Genomic DNA, 27,741 nt, shown 5'->3' on the forward strand with positions numbered 1-27,741 from the left:
TCTCAGGGCTTCTTAAGTAAAAAATATATTTTGGACGGACACTATAATTTACAGTTTTTTACCATGTTCAATCTGAATTTCCTTTAAAATAAAAAACATCTATATTGAATCTGACTTTTCTACATCCAACTGACAGGTTTATCATTACTTTGAGAAAAAAGATTATTAATTTAACCCTTTTAGAAGGGAAGATATGGTCATTTGTTCTGGGAATGTCATTTTTGAGCCTGAAACCTGAAAAACAGGCTCGGGATTAACAGGTTTTAAAGGGGCTGCAACGGATCTGATACAGACTGATCCAGATGTGAACACTTCTATGACGTCACAGAAGTGGCGCTACAGCTATTGGGCCAACTCCACCAATCAGGAGGAGACAGCCACGGACATTGCCGTTTGAAAGCGCTGGAGACGCTGTAGTACATATGCCAGGCCTGTAGATGGTGCTGTTCTCACAGAATCAGCCCATGCAAAGACAGTGTTAAATTGAGCGAAATGAGGAATGGCTAAAATGCATGATCTGTTTGGTATTTTGAAAAATAAAAAGTATAAATATGACTTATATAGGTATGTTCCTTCACTATATTATTCAAATATAGCATGATAGGTCCACTTTAAGATTTATAAGCTTGACAAAGGGCTTTTTAGGTTTTTTTTAAATACGAAGGTAACAGTTATATGGCGTTTTTTGTTTCAGGTATTTTCAAAGACAGAATATAGGTGTTTTGGTTCAATCCCTTGCTATTATACAGACAGAAAGAAGATAGTTGTAAGCTAGTGTCATTAACTTGAATATGATCGTTGGATGGTCTGTGTTTAAGAGCCCCAATCATTGAATGTACCAGTCTTAATGACAATAGCTGTAAGCTACTGCAGCACAAGTCCCATCAACCTTGAGAGTGCGCAGGTGTTTTCAGGTCAGTGTTCAGAACTTATCAGAAACTTCTTTCTGCTATTTTCCTACAGGCTCTCTGCTACTTTCTATTGTCTTTGAATGTTGCCACAGGGTGATCCTAAATATTTAAATCATATTCCAAAATCTTCAACTGGTGTGGATGCATCTTTCTCGTTTGTGTCACTCGTGCAAATGTGCATCTAAAACTTTGTATAAACCTGGAAATATGGACACAATTTCAAACAAAAAGGTTGCATGATGGGAAAGGGATCGTTCCCTTATTCACTGCGTAAAGAATACTGAAGTTCAGTTAATGATGAAGTGTGTTGTTTTTATGTGGTTATCGTGTGTAATTTGTGTGTTGACTGTCCGTGTGTGGACCACATTGTGAATATCAAATGCTCATACTAATACATATGGGGATCCTAATAAATACAAGATAAAGACAAGACAAAATGCCCAGTTATGTTTACTGGATGACTGCCACTGCCATAATTCAAAAGTTTATAACAAGTCTCAGAGAAAGCAAAAATATGGACGGTAACTGCAAAAACCTTCAGTATGAAATTACATTTGTCTTAACTGTCATTTCAGGGGGAATCAAAATGCATCAATGCAACGGAAATGCCAGTCATGTGAAACATTTTGAAATTACTTTTTGCATACATCATTTGATTACAAAATAAATGTGTCATAGTGTGAAAAGCGTTTGTTGAACCTCAACATAAAATGACTCTAAGTTGAATAACAATGTGATCAGTGAGGATAAATCAAATATTGTGCTGAATCAGCTTTGTTAATTATTTCCAGCCAATCAGCTCCTTTGCTGTTCCCTGTGTTTTTCTCCTATCCAATCACATCATACCCCTCTCCTGAGCTTCTCATAACTGGACCTCATTCCCTTGTCAAACAGGTTTGTATGTAAGTCCTCTTTTTCCGTTCAGTATCTGTTTTGTCTGAGGTTCAGATTTGCCCTGCCTTCACCAACTCTTGGTTCAAATTGTTTCAGCAAATTCCTATTTTGTGCAATCTCCTGCTTTCGGGTCCACCTGCTCCACTTTTCATAAGAAGGGTGCTTTTTGTAGTGGCTCAGAAAAACAACATGCTAGGATCCTAAAGCATGACTCACAGGCAGACAGGTTAAGATAAAACACAATGTTTACTGGAAGCAGAAAACAGGCAAGGGGCAAAATCAGAACTGAAAAATATGCACTTTTTGAGCTCTCAGAGCCCAATATACAGCCGCTGTGGTGACGTCGTATGGGGAATATATTTGTCGACAAATTATTATTATTATAAATATTAAATCTGTTCAGTCAGCTGTGAGCGAAAAATGACAAAATGGTTGGAAACAAAATACCAAGCAATTTTCACGCATGAAGAAACACAGTTGCTGCGGTGCGTTTGTACTTGGCAGTAATAAATCAATGCAAAGAGGACAGGTGGAAAAGTTTAGTTCACAATCTGCAAATTAAGATTTTTTTCCCTTTTTTTGTTCAGTCTTCAAAGTTCCCTTTTTTTCTCACTGCTTCTATTTTTAGTCAGGAACACTTCTGTTTCAGATCACGGACTCAGTTGAATGCAAAAGGAGCCCAAACATATTTGGCAAAAAACAGCCATTATTCCTGACAATCATATGAGCCGTATTTGCCTCTGCAACAGTAAAAAAATGTAACTCCAGTCATGACTGATTGTTAATGCATTATTGTACTATGATGGGGCCTTGTTATAAATCAAGCAGGAACTAAATGTTTTTTAGACTAAAAACGTAGTCAAATTCCAGAATTCCTCGAACAGTTCTTGGGAAAGTTCCTTCTTTTTAGGTGCATACAACTTTTAATGGAATGTCTGCCACACTATCTTGGCAATGGTGCAATTCAGTGCACCAACAGCCACATCATCAGCATTATCTTGTACATTTTGGGTCAGAATTGCCATGTAACAGTTTGTAAACACTCTTATCTGACTTGCATAGCCCAAATACAGAGTGACAAACTTAAAATAAAATTGATATTTTGAAATCATATGGATTTAACATGATCGAAAAGGCAAGAGCTTATATTTTTGTTCCAAATGTGTAACACTATAAGAATGTTGATTGTCACAGAAACATTTTGCCTTCACAGTCCGTTAATACCTTTTGAGCTACAGTTCAACATTTTCCATCCTAGATTAAACACGTGGGAGATATTCCGCAGTGATTTAGGGCATCAATGTTTCATCCTCACTGATGAAATATGACTGACCCGAGCCTGCTTCATTTGACAGCCAGACTCATGCACACAGATCTGTAGACTGAGATCGCAAGCATTTAATGTCTGTTTTAAAGCTAGCTGTGTAGAGAAAGCTGAGGAGGTTTTCATACACTGCAGTAAACATTGAAGATTGTTGAAGCGGCAAACACTGAGGAAGAATCATCATAAATGAACAGTCATGCTGTGCTTCTAAGCCTTCAAACTCCTTAATCCTCCCCTCACATCATTCAACATCACTGGAAATATAATTACGGAAGAGTCTGAGCCAGGTGATTAGCATATAGCCCTAAAGCTGAATTTCAGCAGTCCAGCCATAATGGCCGTTGTAAAGTGGCGATCTGTGAGCTGCAGGTTGCAGCTTCTTGTGTTAGGGTTTTACCATATGTTGAGGGATTGTGTGGAACACCCTTGAGAAAAGTGTTTAACCTTTAACTGCTTCCCTTAATGTCACCCTGTCCCTGATACAGGCCACAGCAAAACAAAGTGGGGAGGGTAGCTGTGGAGCTATGCTGCCCCCATATGCTGATACTGAGAACCACACTGCCTAAACATTTTTGACTAGTCTTTATTATGATGCTTTGCTTATTTAGGAGCACTGAAAATCACAAGTAAAATTCCTGCGATTAAAATGCTGCATAGTCGCAGTGAAATGTAATACACTAGAGAGCAGGGCCGTCCCTGGACAACTTGGGGCCAAGCGACATTGTGAGATGAGGCCCCCCCGACAGGAGTGAAAACTATTTTTTTGGAAACAAACTACTTTGCAAATATAATTCCTGTTTATTATTATTATCAACAGAGTTACTTTTGTATACAGTGAGGTAAATGGTAAATGTGCATGTATGTTTTTCAGTATGCGTTTACAGGTGAATACGTCTGCATTTCTTGCCAAATACTAGCCTAAAAAAGATTCAAATATAATGAATGCAAATAAACTACTTCTACTAATAATCATTATCAATTCAATACTATATTATTTTATTATAATATAGTTGTAATATAGTCAATATTGTCAATATAAGACAAAACATGCATATTACATGCTCAAAAACGTATATTTCTTAAATCTGTATTCAAATGTAGTTTCCTCTGTCAGCAATGTATCAACAACTACACACAAATTTCTATCAGTATTTCTCTGTATTGTGGTTGACATGATGATGACTATTAGGAGTTAAGGGGAGAGGCTGAGCATCACCATGAAATGTGCAAATTGACATAAAAATGAATAAAAGGGGAAAAAATGCTCTATGTTTTTTAGGCTGTAAACTTTAACTGTCATGTAAGCCAACTAGACAGACAGTTTATCACTCTTCCTCCTGTACATTAGCAGATAAAAGGCATAAAATACTTGAATGAATGGTAAATAAAGAATGCTGGAAATAACTGCATCTCCATTAGCCTATATGTTCTGCAGAGACTGCCTTCTTGTCGTGACGGCACACCACGCCGCTCCTCCCCTCCGCTCCCTTCACTGGCTTCCGGTAACTGCTAGAATCCATTTCAAGACAATGGTACTTGCGTACCATGCTGCGAATGGATCTGGCCCTTCCTACATCCAGGACATGGTTGGAGCCGGTTTCTCAAACTTACCTACCCCACCTTTAAAGGATGATGATTACATAAACTCCAACATGCACCAGCATCACAAACTGAATCAAGTTGAAGCGTAATGCTATGTAGACAGACCAAAAAGTAAATTAGTTGGTGCAGCAAGATGGACGCATCTTAAGAAACAGCAGTTGCATAGAGGCATCTCTTGTGGCAGGGCTAAAGTCAGCGGCATCAAAGAGTGTGTAAGACAACAAAGCACGGGCTGTGTAACTTAAACATTTACAAACCGTCTTGTTATTTTCTATTGGATCTGACATGTGAGAGAACAGAGAGAATAGAACCCGTTCATGAAGATCACAACCCGACAAGCAGAGCTACTGTGACACATCTTTGACATTTTAGATGAAAATGATCTTAAAATAAACTGTTTCTGCTTGTTTGGCTGACAATGTGTCTGTAATCTTGGTAAACAAAAGCAGGAGTATTTGGTTTAGAATCAATGTAAAGCAATCCCCAAATACCTTCAATACAGTGTAAAGGCTTGGGTAGTGATGGAAAAGGTTAAACAACTATCCACTAAACTCAATTTGTGTGATCAATATGTGTGTTCAATGCAGGAAGTTCTGAGCTTCATACCATAAGATATAGCTTTTTGTTGATAGATCGTGTTTTTGCAACAAAAATAAGACTTTCCTAAACTTTCTGATGTGACATGTGAAAACCACATAGCACATCTTTTGTTTTCAAAAGCACGTTCATCATTTGTGTGTGTGTTTTATTTCAAGCATTTAGGAGCACCAGGTCTGAAAAGTGAAGTCAATGTGGCAAACCTGTTTCTTTGTAAAGACCAATAGGTTGTGATATGAAGTCAGCTTGTGTAGAAGTCAATGAGAAAATGACACTAATGTACTTCTCACTTGATTTATTACCTCAGTAAACATGTTCCTAATGGGTTTACTGTATGTTTATAATTACTAGTTTTATGTCTTCTTCAATACAGGAAGATGCTTATTCAGTTTTTTATGGTCCCATTAGAGTAAAGTAGTCTTTAAAGGCTGATAACGATTGTGTGTAGACAGTGTTTTCTTCTTTGAACTTTAACCCTTTCAGAGTATGTTTTCAAAATGTCTTGTTCAGTGGTCAGTCGTGCTTTGCTCCACCCTATTGTGTCACTTCTGGTTCAAAAACCAAGACAATATGGCCAAAAACAAAGATGGTGCCAAATGCCAATCTCTGGTCTACAAAATGGTATTACCCAAACCTTCTTCGTCAATGGTTGTCCTACTACGTGTGGGGTCAACAGAGGCTCCAAGGTTCTGTTGACATAATTAACACTTGTCAACTCCTGCCAAGGTTATGGTAAGATTATAGTCATACCATAATTACCATAGGACTTTTTCACATGTGTCGCTTTTAGTGTTCTGGCGAAAACCACAGATTTTCTCTCTTTTCTTTGAAAGACAGGCTCGGAGGAGTCCATCTCAGATGAACCTTTGAGATGCTGTGTGTCTCTATTTGAAGCACATGGCCCAGTGAACACAGCAGTATTTGTATTTCAGTGATGATGTTCTTTTGGTTTGTCTATATAATTCCAAGGATGTAATCTTGTTAGACCAGAACATGCTACACAGCCTGCTCAGGCATCCATTGTGTAATGCCTCGATCCTTTTCATTTCAGCTTTGATTTCCCACCAGCAGTAAAAAGGGTACATTAATGAACAGGCAAATCAGAGGGCTGAGTGAAGCCTTGAGAGGCAAAATCTCACTGCTGCTAGTTAGCCTTTCAGCACATGGCGGTAATTGAAGGTGACGCAGTTTAGCGTACACACCTGTATTGTTATAATCATGGCAGATGGATATCGATAATAGCAGACAGAATAGTCAAAGGGACAGGTGGACATTATGCAAGTGGTGCCTCTTCTACCAATGCTAGCTAAACACACTAAGATATATCTCTGATTGGATGCCAACAAAACCCACCAAAGCTTAACCTGGACAAGACTGGGCTTGTGTTCTTTCAGTTGAAAGGATGTCCGCGCTCTACTCTCCAGGGAACCATCATGCTTCTCTGCCTCTGGGCAATTGGCAGCTAGGTCACTTCAAAGGCCCTGTATTTAAATCAGCTCATCTCGGTCAAAGCTCTCTGTTCTGGATCCACAGTGGTAGAATGAGCAGTGCAATGACATTTTTATTTAATTTTTTTTCATTACAGACTGAAACTCACCCAACACATAGACACCCTATGCCAGCTTCCAACCATTGGTCTTATTTTCAATACTGAAATGTTATTATCTGTTAAAAGCTAAACAGCACATTCTCTAAAACGTATTACTAATCTGTACATTTGAAATAGAAGAATCTGCACTGTTGTTTAATATTGTACCTCTTATCTCTGTATGGCGTTTGTATTGGGTCTACACTTCCTGTTATCTGGCATTTATCATCTTTGTAAGTGTGATATTACTGTTCCTCACACATAAACATAAACAACCTTTTTAGGAAATTGCTATGTCTTTTAGACAGCGATATTTGGAAGCCCTTAAGCACCTAAACAGGCATGCTGCTAAAGATGTAGGAGTAGTACTGTACCCCCAGTATTAGAGGCATCTTAAAACACAGAGTGTTTGATTACAGAATCAGGCGTCACTCCAATCCCCCAATATTTGTTCTTGCGTTAAGTCTCTTCATCTCTCAGTTTGTTTACTGACGGAAATGTGGGAGGACAACTGCTGCGCAAAGGCACGGATGCAGCCTGTAATGGATCCACGGCAAAAGACATTGAACACACAGGAATCAAAAACCCACCAGTGTTACATAAATTATAATCGTTACCATATTAATCAGTAGGCTCTTGACTTTTCCTTCAATATTTAAAGTAGACTTTTGTTCTGGTTAGGATCGGGTTTGGTATGTCTGTGTATTCCATTAAATATGTTAATTTATGTAGCCTTTGTAACAAATTTACTTATTTAACCCCCAACCATGATATAACTGTAAGCCACGTTTTCTAAAATTGGTCCTGTGGGTATTATGCACTAGAACAAACGTATATGAGTTGTAGTACTTCATGGAAAAATAATACATTCATTTTGAATTGCTGCCTGTTTTGGTTTACCCTCAATTCTTGATACATAAACACATTTTTATAACTATATAAGGAAAATATTGTGTGATTGCATAAGTCTATGGCAGAATAATGACTGTAACTATGGAAACTAGCAATGAAAATGTGTCCTAGAGTTGTGGAAAACATAGCTGCGATATGTGACATGTCTTTTCATCAAGAGAGGGGGGGTGAAACACTCTTCTGAGGCATTGCAGCAGGTACATAAATCACATAAAGTTTCCTACTGAGATTTATGATGAGTGACAACATATGATGAACAGAAACAGAATTGACATTTGTAATACAAAATATATCTATAAATGGCAAACTATCGTAAAAATATATGAACAATACGTTAATCGATAATACACATCTTCACCTATATGTTTATTTCATATATACACTACATTTGATCAAACTAATGCCATAAAACAGTAAAATGTTACGCCCCTTGCCCCTCTACAACCAACCAAACAGAGTCTCCTTGATATGCCGCTCTATTTAACCTGCCAGATCTCTCTCTCTATGCATTGCTTGCTGCTGCTATTGCTGCAGCTACCTCTACGTCGCTGCTGCTTGCCTGCCCCACCACCACCCCAGCTTCTACCTGTAGGCTCGGGGGGTTAGTTATTTAATCATCACTCATCATGCTATGTATATCTGTGGAGTGATGAGGCCCGAGCCTAGACGCCAAACTCAACTATATGCTGCTTCTAATAAACATGTTAAAGAAACACGTGAGTTGTCTGACTGAACTGCATTAATGATTTATTGGCTAATAGTGTTTTCATAGGTGGTCATGGGTGGGATTATACATGTGCTTATTCTAAAAGAGATAAAGCAATCATATTTATTTTTAAGTCATGTTTCTGTCCATCTGCGTGAAATTCGTGAATCCAATATTTACTGGGTAGAAATATATCAAGGTCTTTAGCTGCTAAATGCTTCACTATGTTCACCAGCTTGTCTGCAATTTGGTGCTGAGCAAGTTTCGTACAGTAGAGTTCATCAGCCGTAAGCAGCTGTCTTTAGAAGAAATTAGGTTTGTGAAATGAAGCTCAGCGCAAGTTCAAGCATTCACTCCACAGCTGCATAAAATACGATATCAGGATCGGGGTCTAATCACCAAAGACTATTAACATTTCTATCAAATGGCGCAGGGGTCAATAAATGTTCTTTAAGCAAAAAAGGAAGTCTCTTCTGATTGAAACTGAACCAGTACAGTAAAGTAAGCGACCATAAGCCCAAAACAATTAACTGAAAGACGCTAAGAAAGAAAACGGGTGTGGAAAGAAAAAGGATTTCAGCCATTAGGTTTTCGTCAACATTTCCAGAATGTATCAAACATGTAGCATTTTGTTCCAAGGAAATGCTCAAACAACATTCAGACAATGCATTCACTTGCAAGTGTTTCAGAGTCTATGTGAGAAACTCAAGAAGTCAGTACACTGCTAAGCTTGCAAATAAATAATACATTTTTTATATCTGGATGTGGCAATGTTCTGAACTTTAAGATGTTTTGCAGGGAAAGGAAAGAGAATAGAAATGGCTTTTCTTGCAGAGACTGCAATCAGCTGAAATCATCATGACTTGCTGGTCAGAAAACAGCAGGGGAAGAATGTAATTACCTCAAATAGCAATCAAATCACTCCAATAGATAGAAAAACACCAGGTGATCCAGAAATGTTATAGACTGTATCTTTACAATACTAATGTGAAGACTCATGGTGGTCAAGAATTATAATTTGGCTTTTACAATTTGCTGTTTGCTTCTCTAACATCTGTGCCGGCTTTATTTCTGCCTGTTACTTCAGACTAGATACCATTTCAGCGTAGACAGTTCCTCAAGATGACAGCGTTTGCAAAGTGCCTCGAGGTAAAGTGTTGCATATTGTAGAGTGAACATCTGAAGGGATAAGTCATGTTCCTGTCAACATGTTCCTCATCTCGAGGACGTTTTCTTTCTTTTTTTAGACAAAGACGTTTTTGCACTGCCAGCTTCCAGCAGTGATCACCATTATAGACAAAAAGACAATTTTCAGAAACAGCAGCTATAACAATCAACATAAACGCAGAGTTTCATTCTTTCTTCACATCCTTATTGACCCAGACCAATTTGCAGCAGACTGTCTCTGAACCCTGAAGAGCACCTACTCTGTAATCAGCATCTCATCAGGATAATCAACCTTCCTCACACACTGACCTTCATGGTGTTCCTCAGGAGGAGGAGGAGGAGGAGGAGGAGGAGGAGGAGGAGAGACCAAATCACAGCATGGTCTGTCAATAAAATAAGGGCACATTCAAAACCTGATTCGACATATTTTTAATGATATTTTTGTAACTTCACAATGTCTTATATGATATAGTATTATAGTTATATTAGTTATTATTAGTTATTATAGTATTATAGTATATAGTATTTATCCATGCTATGCTTATGTTTTTAAAAAATAACGGCACACAAGGATATAATACTCATACATACTTTGAAGAGAGTCTCATCCAGAGGAAATCATTTCTATATTCTGCCTATTAAAAAAAAGCAGGAGTGCTAATAAAAAAACAACGCTGAACATATAGTATATAAATATAAAGGATTATGTAAACAGAAGTGCAAGACGTAGCCTTACTAATGAATATGTTTATATAAGCATTTTTTGGAGAGCAGACATGGAGCCGATACCAAAAAGGCGTGATAAAACTCACTTTATCTGGATTTGTTGGTCTGTAAATATAACGTTTTATTTCAAGGAATGTTGCTCATGAAAAACGAGTCCAATGTCAATTTTGGTGGGAATAAGTCATATATCTGCTCTCAGGATTCATTACTTCGCCATTTGGTAAACTAATGGGGTTACATCTTATTTTAATACCATCTGGATTCGAGAGTTATTTCAATGGAAGATGTAAAAGGGGTCTCTAAATGTGCATATTGGATTTTATTTAGATGTCACACTTGTGTGGTTCTCACCAAGTGGGAGATATCTTGGCTGTTACATACTCCCTATCTTTGACTGCTGGCATCAACACTTTTTCCCTCCTTGGCTGATCATAATAACGCTATAGCATGAGCCAAGCATAACAGAAATGGAGTTTGGACTTTGCAGCCGAGCTTCTTGAATGAGCATTCCAACAAACATCAGGGAATAGTTCATTTCTAACAGTGCACAGATAGCTTAAAATTACTTTTCAGCAATACAATCTCACCCACAGGGTTAGGGTTAGGGTCGTGCCGGAGATCAGCTTGCCAGCTCTTGTCAATCAAACCCAAACATCGACATATTTCCATCGCAGATCTGTTTTTTAAAAAAGGAGCCCGATCTTGTTTATTTTTTCATACATTACTCATACTGTATCCTACACAAATACATGTATAAGTCATCCATATATTGCAAGTTAAATTCACTTGGCAGTTTGCATTTAAAAAGCTTTCACTTCGGCAAAGGCTAGTAATGCTACATCTTACCCTTGTTATGTCAATGTGAATATGGACTATATAACCATAACCCTTGGCCTTTCAAGATCACATCATCTGCCCCATGTATTCTCTGAGGAGCAGCTGGTCATGTTGGGCAGTGTGTTGTGTTTCTGGCTCAGTGTTAAGGTTACGCCATGAAAGATGAGATGCACATATATAAAGTCAACATACAGGAGCAAAGGCCAGCTCCAGCCGAGCCATACAGAAATATAAGAATTGAAAACGTTTTCCTGCCCAGAGCAAATTTTGGTTTAGTGTATATTTTAGAGCAAGGGTGTATCTTCTGGGACGGACACAAGAGATTGTTCAGTAAAGAAATGCCTGCAGCCATTGGCACAGTGCTCATTCATGAGACATAAAAGGAGAACGAGATGAGAAAGAGATAAAAAGTGGTACTGAAACAGAAGGAGATGTGTATGTACTGTTCTCACGATTGTGTGTTTGTAGGTGTGCTGGGTGTTTGTCCACCCTCAGGTGCCTTGAGGGAAACAGCAGAACAAAAATAGAGCCTACCGACATTTCACAGTTCACTGCTTCCACTCCTACCAAGCACGACACCAGCATGCAACAGTAAAACTAAAGTTTTTTTTATAATATTGAATAGCCCAAGCTGTTTTGTTAACCTCTTTTTTAAACAGTGTGGTTTAGTTAGTGACCACACAGGTGAAAAGGATGACAAGAATGACAAGAATGCTTTTGAAGAGATTTTGTGTGATCCTGCAAGTGTCCTGTCCTTTTTATCCTTAATTATTGCACACGTGGTTATAGAAAGTTGCAGGAATGAGTCCTAAAAATAAATCTAAATCCATTGGCAAAACGTCATTGTCGAGGGAATCATTTTCGAGGTCAACCTACAAATACACGTCATCCCCTGCAACACTGTTATGCCAAGATCCCAATAGTCAAACAAGTTGCCCCACTGTTCCAAAGCCAATTCTCCCAAAAAACAAACTCTCCCTTCAGCAAACATACTGTAAGCACATGGCAAATGATTTTTGCAGAGTCACAACACAAATCATGCTGTGTAATCAAAGGGCCAACTGTTGGTGTGTGTTTGTGGTTTAAATGGATACTGAGTTCCTTAGAAATGAATACAATGCTGGATTAATGCAGGAGATAAAAGATCATTTGTTCCTGCTGTTGTTTCTACAACTTAAGGTTAATGGCTGACAGAATAGTGTTCGAGTAATTGTTGAACGCTTAAAGATGTTTAAAGACGCTGTAAATGAAAGCAACAACTAAGATTACACCCCTCAATGAGCTCTTCGTTTCCACCTGAGATTTAAGTTTGCCATGGTGATGCTTACTGCTAAGCGACTCCTGGCTCAGAGTAAGAGAGTTTTGGCATTAATCAACAATGTGGAGCAGCTCCAGGATTCCTCTCTGAAGTCATCACTACAGGCTGAGTCTCTGCCAAGCTGTTTACCGACTTAAAACAGAGCCTCGCAATATCAGACATTACATCGGAATTCAACTTTTTGATGAATGACTCTTAAAACCCACAGGATAAACAGCGCATAACCTGCACGAGTATTCTGCAGCTTGTAATGAAATTGTCCTTTTTTGCTGTAATTCTTCACGTTTGCTGTTCATGAGCATTTTGAGCTTATAAACTATAGTGTTGGAACATGTGTCGGGATTGTACCACTTGTGTTCTCTCACTCAAACGAAAAAATAGTGTCAGTTAGAATGAGTCAGACACAGGTTTGTTTTGGGGGTTTATTCCCAAGGAAAGAAGTTTAATCGTTGTCGTAGTGAACATGGTGAAAGCCGAAGATGCTGTAGTGACGAGTGCTGCGCTGAGACGGCTGTTTGATACGTGAGAACAAACAACAATTAGCACAACCATGTTAGGGTCACATGTCGGACAAATTGCAGAGGCTTGAAAAGAAAACACATATTTTCACATAGGCTGGGTGACTTCTGTTCATCACAATCAAAATGCATCATTAGTAGCTTACATGGTTTACTGGAAACCTTACTCAGTTTGGGAAACCAAATGCAGTCCAAATCAAAACGATAAAGATGTGGGTAAAAGGGGGGAATAAGGTTTTTCTGTCCGAATAAAACACTGCCTTAATATCAAAGGTTCAAATGTTTTTCTGCCGCTGTCCAATGAACATCCACAAATCTCAACATGTAGTTTAAAAAGGATGAATATGTAAACAAAATAAATAATTGAAACCTCATTGGATAAGCTGAAATGCACATCACTGCAAAGACATGATGACATGGTGTTTTATTCCTCCTTGAAAAAACATTTGGAAAAAAACAGGTTGTTCTGGAACCAAAGCAATATGTTTTAAACTGAGTGGGGGTTCCTTGTAATTCTGTGGCAGTGAAAATAGCAAAGTATTCTTGGAAGTTTTCAAGAAGCAGGCATACACATTTGGCTGACCTGCATCCTTTTTTTGTTTGATAACGGCTAGAACATTTCATTTTGAGAAGCACACACCACAATCAATATGGAGGGTGTGTTATGGAGCCTTTTTTATAAAGTCAAACTCTAAGAAAAATGCTAATTCTACAATTCCATTGAAAATCAACATTTTAGACTTCAAAATAACCCAAAAAACCCAAACTATTCAACAAAATGTCCTCATCAGCCAAACTTTGATCATGCGACTTCAAATCTCCCTCTAGCATAGAAAAACTAAAGGCAGCAAAATGTTGGGTTGCCATAATATTAAATATTAACACCAATATTAGGGTTAGGAAAAGAGGTTATTATAATGCATAACACCAGCGTTGTAACGTTGCATTTGTTCCACACACAATGGCATGTCTGTGACACAGAGCAAGTCAAACCATGTTGTGTTGAATCTATGAAATAAATCCTCTGTGTGAGGGCCTGAAATGTCTTCCCATAAGAATTGTTGACCCCCCCCCCTCCCCTCGGGCCACATCTGAACACCCATATAAAATATAGTTAAGGGGGAACAAAAATACAATCTAAAATACATTTCCAATCACAGTGCAAACAAATCTGAGATTCATTCAAACCAATGTCCCCATATATTCAAACTATCTCCACTTTAGTTCACATTGAGCTAAGATCACTTAGGGACCACTTCAAGCTATTTCTCTGACACATAAACATTACAATGTCTATTAAAATCACAATAGTTTTGCTAGTTGTTACACACTCCTGTGATCTTGATCAAGTTGATGTTAAACCAAGCTGTTTTTAGTCAGTCTTTTATTATATTAACCACCACTTCTGTGCAGACATTAAACAGGGAGACAACACAATAAGTGTGGGTTATGTTGGGACTGTAGAAACATTGGAGAAACTGGTGTTACACAGTGAACATGAGAGCATTTCTACCTGGGGCAGGATGGGAAATAATCTCAAACAGAATCTAGTTGTAGTGTTTTATATATTAACCTTGCAAGAACCCCAATCTTTGCAAAAGTCTGTGTCTAAAGGCTCTTTCTTTTTTTCTATGTCATTGCTAAACTACAACTCTCCTCCAGCAGGAGGTGCCATTACACTGTGCTGCAGTGTATACTGACATGACACACGTTGGAAGTGAGAATAAAGAACAAAAAGGACCTGTTTGTTTCTAAACCCTATGACTGTGTCAAGAAAACACAACTTTTAATTACTGACTTTTCAATGCATATACAGTTAAAAATCATGTTCATGTGGGGCAAACTGGGAATACTACTGCATTTGTCATGAAATATTTCAGCGGTCAGACTTTGATCCTAAGTGTTAAACCTGTAACAGAATTAGGGATATTATGAGATTGACTCAAAAAAAGAGAAAATACCCAGGCTTTATGCAGTATACTCCTGAAACGTCAAAACATCTCTTGGCTAGAGAATGCTTTTCTATATATTATAATAATAAATGAGTCCTGCATTTTTCTATTAATATTTCTGAACTGACTTGGGCCTCGCTGCTGTCTAGATCGAACAAGTTCAGTTTTTTATTTTTACAAACTTCTTTCGGTAACTTGTGTAGCAAACAGCCGCAGGTGAGCAGAAGCAGTGACCCCCCCTTCAACAACTTTACAAGGAAATGTTGCGGTGACTTCCTCATACAAAAAAAAGAAGGAACACTACGCCATCATTCCGGTGAAATAAGTTGTGTTTTTCCTCTCAGGGTATCGAGCCATAACACCTAGCCTTCATAAAATAGACTGCCTGACAGCTTTCCACTGTTTGATGCTACAAATGAGGCCCAGAGACGTGACAGCCACAGCTGAGATGTATGCATGGTAAAATAAAAAAATAAAAAGTGTAGATTTCAAAATGTAACAGAGTAAATGTAACACTAATGTTGAGTTTCTTGAAAAATATGAATCATACACCATTAACAGAAGCTTTTCTAGTCTGCTGTTTTCTTTGAAACTCATTAAGGGTGGTGGTCAGTAACCACCGTTTTGGGGGCTGGCATATGACAACAAGGGAAGGTGATAGATGCTTTCACAGTTGGACCAGACTGAGAAAATCCTTCTTCCAGGGACCTGGTGCTTAAACCTTTTTTAAACCTAAGATGTGTAAGGTCATCTTCCGCAGCAGCAATCATTGTAAAGTTTGATATGTCCCACACGGAGAGGCTAAGAAGGGGAACACTGGGGAAACTGGAAGCTATATGTTCCTCGGAGGAGTTCAGCTCTCAGTGCACTTCATGGTGGTCAATCAATGAAGACAAGCAGGGCATTCTGAAGTGAATGGCCTCCGAGTGGGGGATGAGTTCAAAGTTTGTCCCTCTTTCTTTCTCTTCCCCAACCCACCACTTTTTTCTCATCCTCGCATGAATTGCAGCGTCTCTTTTGGAGGCACAGGAGTCGATGAAAAGAGGCATCCTTTGCAGCGTGATGAGAAGTGTGTGACTGTGTATGTGTGGGGGGGGGGGGCTGAGGGTTGGGGTTACCATATGTGGGATTCACAGTGAGTCATTTTGATGACACCCACCCCCCCACCTAGCCGGCGGTAGTTCATTCCTCCGTACAACCTGGGAAGAGAAGCAAATGATGAGGAAGGAGAAGTTCAAGTGCAGTAGGAAGAATGTGTTCTGGTTCCTTTTGGGTCTTTCTACTTTTTGGGTATTTTCATGTCATTTCAAACTCTACAGGAAGTGTGACATTACATGGCTTAAAGATCTCAGTCAATTATGACATGTCTTTATGAAACAGGACATTCAATAATTTAAGTGATATTCTATGATAATGTTTTTCAGATAAATATCCAATATCTGTACAAACAGAGGATTGTGAACATTGTTTCTGGAAACACATGTTGCTGTGGAACACTAACATTAACCCTAACACAAATTCACAAGTACTGAAAAGATGAACTAAGCTAAAGGCAACTTCATTTTAGTTGAACAGCCTTGCAACTACAACATAAAGTGCAAAAAGCTAATAACCTGTATGTAGTAACTGTATTTAGTAACGTTATTATTTCACATGGTGCCTCTTACCTCCATGTGTTTGCGTCAGGGTCATACACTTCTATAGTTTTGAGATACGTCGTCCCATCGAAGCCTCCCACTGCCATCAGCTGACCGTTCACCACAGCCAAGCCCACCTACACACACAATAACACCAACACTTCAGCTCTGTATCCAGATTGGTGGATTTGAGTTCCTTTAATATCAAATATGGTAACTTAACTCAAAAAATATATTTTGGAGATAATATTATGTATCTATAGGTTTTTCCATAAGCCTGTAAAGAAGTAAATTATTTTTAAATTGCACTTAATCCCAGCACACACTCACCCCGCTCCGTCTGGACGTCATGGCCACGACAGGAGACCACTGGTTTGTGCGGGGGTTGTATCGCTCCGCACTGCTCAGCTCTGTGGTGTCGTCTCTCCCTCCCACAGAGTAAATCATGTCCTGGTACACCGCGCAGCCCAGGTGTTTCCTCCTGGTTCCCATCGGAGACACCGTGTGCCAGCGGTTCTCCTGAGGGTTGTAGCGCTCCACTGAGGAGAAGAGAAGCACCCAAAGATAAGGAGGGATTATTAACTGTAGAACTTTAGCCAAATACTGCATCGCCTAGCTTTAAGAGTGTACTTGTCACTTTACTCAGTACCTACCTGTATTTAATGGCGACGTCCCATCAGACCCTCCTACAGCGTACAGGAAGCCCCCGAGCACCGCCACGGCTACACCCAGCCTCCTGGTGCTCATGGAGGCCACACGAGTCCATTTGTTCTCCTTAGGATCATACCTAAAGCACAAGAAGCACACCGTTTTATCTCTAGGATTAAGACTAAACACCAGCTTTTCAGTAATGTTAAGCACTTTTTTTGGGCCCATGTGATTGGAAGTAAGTCAATGTGGACGTGGACAAAAGTGGGCAGGGCTGTGGCCATCAAGTTAAAGCTATATAACATAGGATGCTAAAAGGGCCATCATATCAAAAGGCTGGTGCTTGAAAGAATTAAGAAATAAATGGAGGACTAAAAAAAAAAAACACACAAGAAAGAGAAATCGGTTTCACTGAAACAGAATTAATACAATAATCACAAACACAGCAAAACAGGCAACAGATAAAAAAGTTATTGTATGCACAGAGGAACTAATGTTGGATTAGATAACAATAGTTAATTTGGCTAATTATCTTAGCATCATTACAGGTGAGGTGCTATCGGACGCTTTTTCTTCTTTCAGTCTTTGACAAATATTGGACAAAAACAATCTTTACACTTCTATACACTAAGTGGAGATGGTTACATGGACGGTTTGTCATACATTGAGAATATGACAGATACCTTTCTACTATGTTGAGACAGGAAACCCCATCCTGTCCCCCTACAGCATACAGATAACCTCCGAGGACAGCCACCCCCACGCTGGTACGACATGTGCTAGTAGGGGCCACGTCACTGCTCCACTGATTGGTCTTAGGATCGTATCTGGACAGGAAAGATGAATTTAAGACGATTAATAATGATGTTAAATATATTTTTTTTCTAGATCTTAATTTCCAACAGATCCTGAGTGATCGTGCCACACCTCTCCACAGAGTTGAGGTACGACGAGCCATCGTGACCTCCCACCGCATACAGCAGGTCGTCAAGAACACTGACACCCACTCCACACCGCCGTTTACTCATCGACGCCACCATCCGCCACTCGTTGGTCTGGGGATCATAACGCTCAACGCTGGAGATGGCATCGCCACTGCACCAACCTCCAACTACAAGACAAGGAGACAAAAAAGAGGGTTAACAGTTTCAAATTAGCACATGATGTATGCAAGTTATTTCAATCATCCTCCAAACAGGCAGTGGTTTCTACATAATTCTACGTACGTTTCCATATTCGATTGCAACGGAATCTTGATTTAAGTTATCGTCTAAAACAGGTTATTTTTAATTATTAAATTATTTCGTTATTGCCGCTGGCTGTGTCCTGGAAGATTTGAATGTCCTGGAAAAATAACAGATATTTTGGTCAAATATTACCTGGCAAACCAACCCGACCAGTCTTCTTTACCACGCTCTATAAAACCCTTGTTGGGATGATATATTTAATCAAATAGAAGGATATGTGAACATTCTTTAACCAATTGTAACATAATAGAAATTGTGATTACATGGTCTTATTTTCACCAGACATTATGAGTGGAGGGATTAAAATATATAGTTAATTTTTAACAACAAACAAAAAACATCATTACCATACAACAAAACCTTTGTCGTAAAATACTGACCTGCAAATAGGACTTCTCCACAGCGAATAGGTTTCCTCGGCCGTGTTCTGGGACCCTGCATGAGTGGCCTCTCCTGTGGTAGCAGCAGGTAATTCTTAGCCTCGTCAACCAGGTCTCTGTGAATAAAAAAATCAAGGTAAACGTTTTTCATCTCAGTATTTTTCAACCACAAGAAGCATTTTTCTCACCAATGACATTGAAATGGCTGATAAACAGCACTCACCTGCACTCTTCGTCACTTTTTATGAGAGGGTCTGACCCAACAGTTCCCACCAGGAACTTGGGGCTGAGCAGCGGCAGACGGACATGCTGCAGGACCTACACAACATAGGAGATAAGTCATGCTGGGCATAAATGACTTTAATGTGCACCAACAACTATACAGACAATAACCAGTAACTGTTATATACTGATAACTGATATTTCTACATCCACAAACCTGGGGTAGCTGTGGTCTGCGCTCCTGGATGCTGTACTTCACCCAGGCCATGACAGCGTTGAAAACCTGCTCCTCGCTACGCACATTGAGCTCATCGCTGGAAATGATGTCAATCAACTGGTTGGCAGGCAGCAGCATGAACTCCTCACTTTCCATTACCTAAGACAAGAGAGAAGAACAGTCTGTCAGCAGCTGTTTTACAAAGAGAGAACAGAAAAGTCAAATGCTCCTTGATCAGTATATCCATCTCTGGCTCCCTCGTGGAGCTTTGAATCATCAAACCATATTGTACGGATTTAAAACAACAAGTGACAGGGGACTGTGGAAACACTCATTCTTATCCATGTCCTTACCTCCTGAAAATTGTGCTGGGTGAACTTGTCTGCGATGCGCAGCAGCTCTCGGCAGGAGTGTGTGTCTGCGAAGGCCCTGATGCCCAGACAGTTGGAGGGATCCAGCTGCCTCTTGAGGAACTCGCAGCAGGCCTCCTGGATCTCAGCCAGCTGCAGAAGGCAGGCGGCGGGGAGCAGCGTCTGCACGTTTCCCTCCTCTACCGTCACCTAGGAGCAGGGAGGTAGAGACATCAGACACTCTTGATGAAGCTGTGAGGCACGTGAGTGAAACTAGTTATTTCCATCCTCACAGCGGATGTGTTGAGCTATTTCTTACGCTTTGAGAGTGACATTACCTACTAGTCAAATGTACATTATTATTTGGGTTAATGATGACAGACCTTACTGTACTGTGAGGGAGATATAGCATCTTGGAAAAGCTGTATTTATATCCTTATTGATACTTATCAATTACCTTGTTGTGGACTTAGCTGTATTGTGTGCAAGTGTGGAAATATTACGGTGGCCCTGAAGTGCAAGACACCACAGCATTTCAGAAAACACAACAGCATTTCAGAAAACACAACAGCATTTCACATTGGACGGAAAGGGTATTCCTTAGGGAGAACACTTCTTGTTTGTGATTGGACAGAGCCAGCCAGAGAAGCACTGCTGTGATTGGTTGTTTTTGCTGCCAGTCAAGAAATGACGCTTCGTGATTGGCCCAACACATCATCCGTTAGCTGTTAGCACACACTCAGAGCTCACAGCTCCTCATATCTGTTCAGAAACTGGACAAAAGTTTAAAGAGCAACTTCCAGGTTAAAGACACCTGTGAATAAATGTGTAGGAAAATGATGAATACACTAGATTTTCAAAAAAATATACAGAAATGTACACTACAGTGACATCTGACTTCGTTTTTTTAAGAAATGTTCACTTCCGCATAAAAAAGCCTCGGCACGTGACCTCCCGCGTGTGACGTAACATGGGGGACACAAGGGGGAGAGCGGCCGGTGTAACGTATTAATAAACATGGATCCCAATGCTAGTTTCGACACAGAAGACACAGAAGAAGTTGAACATGAATATTCGAATGCATATGACGGACCACAACCTTATAATTATGAGCCTGCTAGGCGTCCAAGAGGACCAGGAGCAGCCAAGGATTAGAAGAAATAACGGCCATCGGAGAGAAAATTGAGCAGCAACTGGGCCAGCTATCTTGGTGAGTGGACCGGCGTTAGCTACAGAATGTTAGCTAACGTCACATCACAACATGTAAAGTTAGTACTCATATATCAGGCTATAACTAAAGTAGTATTCGATAATATAGTAACGTACTGGCAGGACTGTTGATACTGATCCTAACAGAACTAGATGCGCAAGATCGCCGCTATCTCGCGTTACCTAATGCAACTCCACACTACGGTGCTCTGTACCGGAGGAGACGCGAGATACGGCTTATACTTGACGATTCTGGCGCGAGAAAGGTTTGTGGGAGCCTCCGTTGATATGCCGTTGTGTAAATGGCTTGAAGGGAAAGCAGGTTGTAGTTGGGGAGAGTGCACAGCTGATTGCAGCAGGTGAGTGGAGATGAGCCGGGAGCCAGGAGTGACAGCCACCAGGCGCACACACAAACAACCACAGACAGGGGGAAACAAACAAACACAAAGGAACGGCAATGGAGCAGTACAAGCCACCACAGCGTTACCCAATGCACTCCACACTACGTCTTACGGTGCCGTGTACCGGAGGGGAGAGATAGAGAGAGAGAGCAGCGAAGGAGGGGGGAGAGAGAAGTAATACGGTTTCCTGATAAAGCTGTGGAGAATATATGCTGCAGGGAGGTGGATGCACAACGCACCCAGGAACTGAACGCTAGCTCCGGTCCTTTTTACTGCGGACTCGATGTCCTCAGGCTGGTATTTGTGGCAACCTTGCACAAACTACAATACTGCACCATGATTACAAATGGTAACAATACAATGTAAAACTACCGAAAAATACCAGCTCACTAAAACACAACCGCTCAACGCAACTACTAACTCTGACCCGCGTCAGAGAGGCGAGAGATGTTTCCCTTTGTTATGTATATGAGCGGTTTTGACGTATGACCTTAAAAAAAAAGCCGTTTCCTTAAGAGCAGAACTCAAATTGCTCTTTCCTCTGAATTCCTGCCCTTATGTCTCGTAAAACATACTCAAATCCTCACATTCACTTTTTTAATTTGTAATTTTCAAGCAAGTTTAAGCATAAATGGTAGAAAAAAAAAAAAAAACCTGCAAGAATAATCTTTAATCATATTACAAAACACAGACTGTCTATGTCATGGCGAAACAGTTGCTGCTTTATTTATGTCTGTATTGACGTTGTTGTGAGTGTGGACGGAGCAGCTACAGGTTAGTTTTACTTCGATTTCGATATCGATTCCGATAGGATTTTACATGGAGATACTCTCAGCGTCTTGTTTGAATGACAACAGTAAACACAGAATTTAATGCTTTATTTAATTCATGGTTTTTAAGGGCCTTATCTCCATGTATAATACTATGGTATGAGACTACCAATCGTATTCGCCATCGCTCTAATCACTCTAGTTTCACGCCAGGGTTTCACCCGGTTTCACCGCGCGGCTGTCAGCTGTGGTTTTGCTCTGTCATTCAACAAGACCCTGGCGAGGGGCTGGAGAGGGGGGGGGGGGGGCGGCGTATCTTGCATGTAAATCCTATGGGAGGTACCAACTACAACCAAATGAACATATTTGACCGTGATGTAATTTGTAATACACGTTTCAAAGTCATGCCGAAGTAACTACATACTGATAACGGTTAGTAAAAACCATAAATTAACGCTTTAACAAGTCTGCAGACAAGACGGCAGGTGAAAAGCTTTTAAAATGCGTGTTTTCTGAATGGAATCGGATCCATCAGGCTAAACTAACCTGTAGCTGCTCCGTTCACACTCACAACAACGTCATACAGACATAAATAAAGCAGTGACTGTATTCGGTGTCTTGCACTTCAGGGCCACCGTAAAATATAGTTATTAAATCCACTGTAATTTAATGTCTTGTTCAGACTTACAGAATTGTTGGAGCAGGTAGCTTTCGTTTTTGACATATTTAGCTGCCATTATCACTATTTGTCATGTTATTGAGATTTTTGGTCATGATGGTAGTAGTGGTAGATTTGCGAGAAACTGTGGGAAACATTGCATTTTGTGTTACTACAAACGATACACCGCCAATGCCTGATGCCAAATATAAACACGGTTTACTACAACTGCCGTTACCTGTGATGTGTAGGCAAAGTCAATGAGCAGCTCCATGGCTCTCTCATCGATGTCGCGGATCACCACTTCAGTCTGCCTGCTCTCTGCCAGCTCTCCAGTGAACATCGCCCTGAACAAATATCACCGTTATAGCCAGCACTCAAAAGTATTCCACCTGCACTTTTATGTGACCTCAGTGGATTGATTTCCTTCCCCAGATCTGAGTGGAATTCAGTGTTTGTCTCTTGGTACCTGAAGTACGGGCTGCAGGCGGACAGGATGACACGGTGAGCGTAGATCTTCTTGGCACCCACCACCAGCACCACGTCACAGAGCTCACGGTGTTTTCTCAGCAAGTTGATCACCTCCAGGGTCTGTCGCGGGTGTTTGTCCGAGACGTAGGGCATGCGTGCAGGCTGGGGGACCCCTTCAGGCAGCTTGTTGGGGTCCCCCAGAGTACAGCGGCTGGTGATGTCCATTCCAGTGGCGTCTTGACGTGCGCTAGTGGCCCTAAAAAGAAATTGGATGGGCAATAATAAAGTAAGTAAATGTACACTATGTTTTCACTTGACATTTTTCAACAACTTATCTTGTTCAGCCTGGAAGCCATCTACATTTAAGTTTAACAGAAACCCAACATAATCATGAACTGTGACATTTATTCTTATCTTTGATTAAAAAACATTCTTGTTTAAAGTCTAGTGATAGAGTCTGGATAAAAAGCCACATGTTTTTCAATCTGAAAAAAAATGCCTTAATACCACACCCACCTGCGCATTAGCTTTGCGTCCATGCACTGAAGAAAAACGTTGGGTCCCACAGCTTGGGGTTGACCTAAAACACAGCAAAACTAATCAAACTTTGTCTGTAGTCAGTCTGTCCTCATTTGAAATGTAAGAGATGGAGTAAAGGAATTGAAAGTGAATGTAGCACTGTTTTTTCATTTTCTTTGTGTCGTTGTGCCACACACCTTTCCAAATTTGATCTGTAGCTATATCTCCGACCAAAGACAGGAATCAGATTGATCTGTTTTCTTACACTGAGTCACAGGTTATTTAGACACACCTGTGCAATCCATAAAGTTCAATGAACCCTGCTTCAGTAAGACTAACAATGGTTTAGTTGACACCGTGTTAAACAGGTGTTTCAATAATGGTGTGGTCATGTGGACAATATAACTATGAGGTGACTTTTTATGCATTTGTTATCCAAACATACAGGTAAATGGGGATTTGAAAACTACTTAAAATGTATTACAGTCTACAGCCTTAAAAAGGAACATGGAGTTGAATCTACACTTTTCTGGCACAGTCTACAAAATAAATGTTTTCTACAATGTCCAGAAAGGTGGGCTACTATTCATTGCAAAGTAATTATATTAAGCAAATGCATCTATTTCACTATTGTGTGCTAGTTACACTTGTGAAATGTTTTAACGTTGTGATACCTGCTATTGTAAAGTACAGTATGTCCTTACTTGTCTGTTGCATCCCGTGGGGTTTGGAGAATGAATGGAATACAAAGACTAGCTAGATTGCAAATTGGTTAATTCAAGTCCTCATTCCCCGTTTTGTTATAACACACTTTGGCATCTGTATGTGTTCATAAACTATAACAGTTGGTTTGGTAGTCAGCTTTCACAGAAGGCAGCAACTAGATGAAGGACGGTTTTCAAATGGAATCGCACTAACTGTATTAACCTTATGAGGATTACTTGGGGAAACCAAGAACGCAGAACTATTGGTGTTTTACGGGATCAGCAAGACAGCGGCTCAGACTTGACTATAAACATTAGCTTCAAGTCCAATTAACCCCAATGTCAGTCCTATCAGTTCATTTGAAGTTAGTACAGTTAATCAGATCACTCCCTGTGAGTGATTTATTTGGAGCTGCATTCTTCACTTGATTAACAAGTAGTTAAGATAAGCTAACTGTTTGTTGTTAGCAGTTTCAGCAGATATACAGAACCGGATGCGAAGGCAGAACACTGCTAGCTACCAAACGTTAACCACCATTTACAATGTTATGCGACGAATGTGGTTTCATTGAGGTTAATCAAAAGTTGTTACAGAAACACATTATAAATACTAAAAGAAGAAGTCCTGCACCTGAGTTATATATTAAAAGCTACTTCCCGAGGATGTCGGTTGATGCTATGTGCTATTGCTAACTTAGCAGTATGGAATCCACAGGCGACCCCTAACTCAAAACACACGAAACGGTCAAATAAATGATTGCAAACAAACAAAACGAAATATAGCAACACATGAAGACATTTCCAAGTATGCTGACATGTTTAGGGTGTCTGTGGCCGCTTGAGTTTGCCTAGACATCATTCAGAATGCACGGATGTACTAAACTGTAATGCTAACATTAAATAAGTTAACGCTTCCAAAACGGTATGTGTTGACATTGTTTACGGTGACAGTTATTAAAAAAATCAAAGCTAATTAAGACGGGGGTTTACCTTATATTTCCATCCTAACGACAGGAAGAAGTTGACCGGGTGGCTAATGTTTACAATTGTATACCGTCGGCTAAACACTGGTGTTTTTCTTCCTCTGTATTATGCGCATGCCAAATTCCAAGCGCCACTTCCGGACATTGTGTTTTTCAAAATAAAATAATGACATTACATCATTGCAATGGGTTTAAATCTCATGCAAACTGGGAAATATTATAGCATTTACACATATCTGCAACTAAGGGAAGATTTGGTTCAATGTCAGGGGGATTTGTACAGTTTAATGATACAACAACCACATAGCCTACGTGTCAAAATGCCCTTGCTCTCTGAAATGTCAGTCATATTAAATCCACCAGAGAGCGCTGCAAGATGATTTTGGAGAGATGCAAAGGTGAACATCTCTACATGTTATTACTTTCACCCTCATCTTAAACATTTTAAGAAGAAAAAACGGGCCTATTTTAAGGCAACTGAATACATATCATTGTTGTGTCGACCATGGAAACAGTTGCTCGTCCTGCTAGTCTGCTACTGTTGCCAGAATGTGCGTTTGTGTGTGTGTGTGTGTGTGTGTGTGTGTGTGTGTGTGTGTGTGTGTGTGTGTGTGTGTGTGTGTGTGTGTGTGTGTGTGTGTGTGTGTGTGTGTGTGTGTGTTATCTAAAATATTAATCTACGCTTATCAACAGATGGAGGATGAATATGGATTCTAATTTGTGTCTTACATGGATTAATTGAGTCTACTTTACTTCTTTACTTTTTATTTTGTTTTGTAAGAAAAAAAAACAAGCTTGAAATACATTTGATGTTGTTTATCAACAGCAAAGATTCAATACATACCATCTATTAAAACAAATAGAAATTATACTTAACAACTCAATTCTGGCTTTACATTTTTGGAAGAACTCAAGACTGTCTTTACACTTTTGGAAGAAGACTAATGTATAGGCCTATCAGAGATGGAGTTATTTAGTGGAGTCTCTAAACATAGAGCATAGCCTTTGTGGTCACTATATTGTTTGCAGGCGTATTTAACCTCTGAGTTCATTATTGGTTGGTAAGAATAGAGATCCTTTATCTTGGAAGAGCACAAGATTCATCTGAGAAGTGCAGTAGGATCAGCACCATGGTGGATGGATAGCACTCACAGAGGAAGAAATAAGGTCATGATTGTGTTTCACTTACTCTGAATAGATCAAATGAACCTTGTATATAATGTGTGTGAAGAGTGACAGCCAGGGAGTATACTGACAGAATCAACCCTAAAAAACATTTAGGCCCAAAATAACTTTTGCTCCATGTCAGGGGTGATTCCACACAGCCTAGCATTCTATTCAGATTCTCCTTACCTAGAGAACGTTTTAATCTGTTAATATGTTTTAACAGTGCTTAACATGATAAACTGGTTTTGGACTTGCCCTGCCGAGGACCGCTGTTCGAGCTTTGGCGCCAATGGTGTTGTGTGCACCGGAGCTATCCTGATACGTTTTGGTATCTGTAATTTCAAAGGTGTGTTGTCTTAACATTTAAACTCTTCGAGATTCATCTATACATGCAGTCTCAAATTAGGAGTTTGTTATCCACTTAACTCGGTGGCTAGCCGGCCTGTCTGAATGGTAAGTGTAATTGGCATATTCTGTTTGTTTATGTTGTTTCATAGCTTGTAACTGGCACTGACTGAGACAGCGTTATTTTTGTAAACCTGCAGTACAATCTTGTGGGACATGTTGGTAGATGGTGGAAGTTACTCATAATTAAAGACAACTTTTATCTATACCCAGTCAATGTATTGCATAGATACATTTTTTTGTTTTGTTTTCAGTTTCCAGACCCGCAATATGTACAGTTCCCTGCCAACGAAAAACTCATCAATGTGAGAAACCCCGGGACAGATCCTTCCTACCTATGATGACTGGGTTTTGAAAAGTAGCCACAGGTGGGAAAAATAGTAATAGTATTTTTTAACAAATTCATTGATTGGGAAAGGTGGGTTTTTGTTTGATTGGTTATACATTTTTGTTTACTCATTATCTGTGTAATGTTGGGATGCCTGTGAAGTTGCAGTCCACACACTGTTATGGCAAATATGGGTTTTTAAAACTGTTTTCTACAATGAATACATATTTAATCAGAGCTTGTTGCATTGCATATTGTGTGTGTGTGTGTGTGTGTGTGTGTGTGTGTGTGTGTGTGTGTGTGTGTGTGTGTGTGTGTGTGTGTGTGTGTGTGTGTGTGTGTGTGTGTCACTTGGGCTAATGCCTCCAGACAG

At 39.8% G+C, this 27,741-nt stretch overlaps 1 protein-coding gene across 1 annotated transcript; it reads right to left on the bottom strand.

Annotated features, from left to right (window-relative positions):
- Positions 1–12,990: 12,990 nt before the first annotated feature.
- On the bottom strand, positions 12,991–25,578 carry klhl20 (kelch-like family member 20). The gene is made up of 14 exons (XM_010767901.1): positions 25,476–25,578; positions 23,779–23,842; positions 23,261–23,518; positions 23,030–23,138; positions 19,757–19,963; positions 19,404–19,562; positions 19,188–19,282; positions 18,965–19,080; positions 18,265–18,448; positions 18,021–18,164; positions 17,343–17,476; positions 17,020–17,228; positions 16,720–16,826; positions 12,991–16,251 (listed from the first exon to the last, which is right to left on the bottom strand). The coding sequence occupies exons 2-14, from the start codon at positions 23,799–23,801 to the stop codon at positions 16,167–16,169; spliced, it is 1,830 nt and encodes a 609-aa protein (XP_010766203.1). The 5' UTR covers positions 23,802–23,842; positions 25,476–25,578; the 3' UTR covers positions 12,991–16,166.
- Between the last annotated feature and the right edge of the window lie 2,163 nt (positions 25,579–27,741).

Source organism: Notothenia coriiceps, unplaced genomic scaffold (genome assembly GCF_000735185.1).
Source record: "Notothenia coriiceps isolate Sejong01 unplaced genomic scaffold, NC01 NC01_scaffold00004877, whole genome shotgun sequence".
In the NCBI taxonomy this organism is placed as follows: domain Eukaryota; kingdom Metazoa; phylum Chordata; class Actinopteri; order Perciformes; family Nototheniidae; genus Notothenia; species Notothenia coriiceps.

Excerpts from the sequence above, each read along its gene's own strand:
- klhl20 (XM_010767901.1), bottom strand. The coding sequence starts at position 23,801 with ATGGACGCAAAGCTAATGCGCAG. Across the intron at positions 23,519-23,778 it reads GACGCAAAGCTAATGCGCAG|GGCCACTAGCGCACGTCAAG; the intron begins GTGGGTGTGGTA and ends ATTTCTTTTTAG. Across the intron at positions 17,477-18,020 it reads TGTCTCAACATAGTAGAAAG|GTATGATCCTAAGGAGAACA; the intron begins GTATCTGTCATA and ends CTTGTGCTTTAG.